Genomic DNA, 1,500 nt, shown 5'->3' on the forward strand with positions numbered 1-1,500 from the left:
ATGATGTGTTTTCCATTCCTCCAAGGTCTTCTATAGCTGCTGACAACTTCACTGTTCCGCTGATTTCGCTGACGACGTGGTTCATGCTTGTGGCTGTGGGCGTTTTTGCGCTTGATCCGGTGCGACGCAGGTTCTTTGAGCTGTTCTACTACCTGCACGTCTTGTCCTTCTACATGATTGCCCCTGCGGTGCTGTGGCACGCTGCTGCCGCGTGGGAGTACTTTCTGCCCGGGCTGACGGTGTGGTTTGCGGATCGCCTGCTGCGGATGCACCGGAGCACGTCGAGGGTGGAAGTGGTGTCTGCCGTTGCGAGCGGATCCTTTGTGGAGCTGAGCTTCCGCCACGCGGCGCTGAGGGCGGCGCCTGGGCAGTACGTCTTTGTGAATATTCCCGAACTGTCTCTCTTGCAGTGGCACCCGTTCAGCCTGAGCGGCGCCTGCGAGGGGTGCCACACGCTTTACATCAAGTCTGCAGGCGGCAAGAGCTGGACGGGACGGCTGGCGAAGCTGGTGGGGGAGTGTGGCAGGAGCTTCTCACTGGGCGTTGACGGGCCGTGCGGGCGCGTCCAAGAATTCGATGACTACAGTGTCGTTGTGCTTGTTGCCGGCGGCATTGGCGTGACACCGTGCGCCGCGATCTACAGCCACCTGCGCCGGCAGCGAGCGGAGGGTGGTGGGGCCCCTGCCGTGACGCTGCTGTGGTCTGTCCGCGACGCCGCCCTGGTGTCGATGATGTCGTACCTGTGGAGTGACGGCAAAGAGGACTTCTTGGTGAATGCCGGCCCGTTGGAGCGCGAGGTTGCCGCGTGCTCGGTGAGCCCCGCTGCCGCGGTTCCTGCGCTGCGCCTGTTTGTGACAGGGGGCGCGGCGTGCGGCAGTGTTTCCCAGACGGAGGTTGCTGTGACGGCGGGGCGACTCGACGCCGCCGCTGAGGTCCCCTTCGTCGTCGGCGACGCGGATCCCCGCTCGGTGTTGGTGTTTGCGTGTGGCCCGGCTGGCCTGGTGCGAAGCGCGAGGGACGCAGCACTGGCGCTTGGGGCAAACTTCCGCGAGGAGAGTTTCAACCTTTAGAAGGGTGGTGTAGCAGGGAGAGGAGGTGCCTAAGTTTTTTTTTGTTTTTCTTCTGGCCGTTATCGCAATGGCCAGTGCAATGACATGGGGCGGGTGAGTACAACTTCGACAACTGTTTCTAGGAAGTGTAGCATACTAATTACAACCGCAAAAAACTCTCGCCCAACTGTAATGACTGCCAAAATGGAACTGTGTGTGCGTGGTTTTTGCGTGGCCGGCGTCGTTCCGCCGTGTTTTCGCTTTTTGGGAGAGTAAAGGGCGACATGTCACGAATTGGACGCGATTATTTTCCACGCAGCCCAAAAAAAGAGGCGGAACCAGCTGGTGGGGGCCTGCGTTTCTGCGGGTGGCCACCTCGCCACCGCCTGTTGAGGTTCCGGCGGCGTGGTCGCCTCTCTCTGGGGGGGANAGAGAGAGAGAGAGAGTGAGC

At 61.0% G+C, this 1,500-nt stretch overlaps 2 protein-coding genes across 2 annotated transcripts in view, besides 1 other annotated feature; both read left to right on the forward strand.

Moving 5' to 3' along the window:
• The window catches only part of Tco025E_03541 (putative ferric reductase), a gene marked incomplete at both ends in the record, with an annotated part of 1,812 nt that extends 1,808 nt beyond the window's left edge, over positions 1–4 (forward strand). The window contains one exon of the mRNA XM_029370459.1: positions 1–4. This exon is cut by the window's left edge and continues 1,808 nt beyond it. Coding sequence (XP_029229400.1) covers positions 1–4 — 4 coding nt within the window.
• A 79-nt stretch (positions 5–83) lies between these two features.
• Tco025E_03542 (ferric reductase) lies at positions 84–1,070 on the forward strand (the record flags this gene model as incomplete). Its single annotated transcript, XM_029370460.1, has 1 exon — positions 84–1,070. The coding sequence occupies one exon, from the start codon at positions 84–86 to the stop codon at positions 1,068–1,070; it is 987 nt and encodes a 328-aa protein (XP_029229401.1).
• Positions 1,071–1,476: 406 nt separating this feature from the next.
• Positions 1,477–1,499: a microsatellite.
• The last annotated feature ends 1 nt before the right edge of the window (position 1,500 follows it).

Source organism: Trypanosoma conorhini (genome assembly GCF_003719485.1).
Source record: "Trypanosoma conorhini strain 025E chromosome Unknown Tco_14.4_contig_00163, whole genome shotgun sequence".
Taxonomy (NCBI): Eukaryota; Euglenozoa; class Kinetoplastea; order Trypanosomatida; family Trypanosomatidae; genus Trypanosoma; species Trypanosoma conorhini.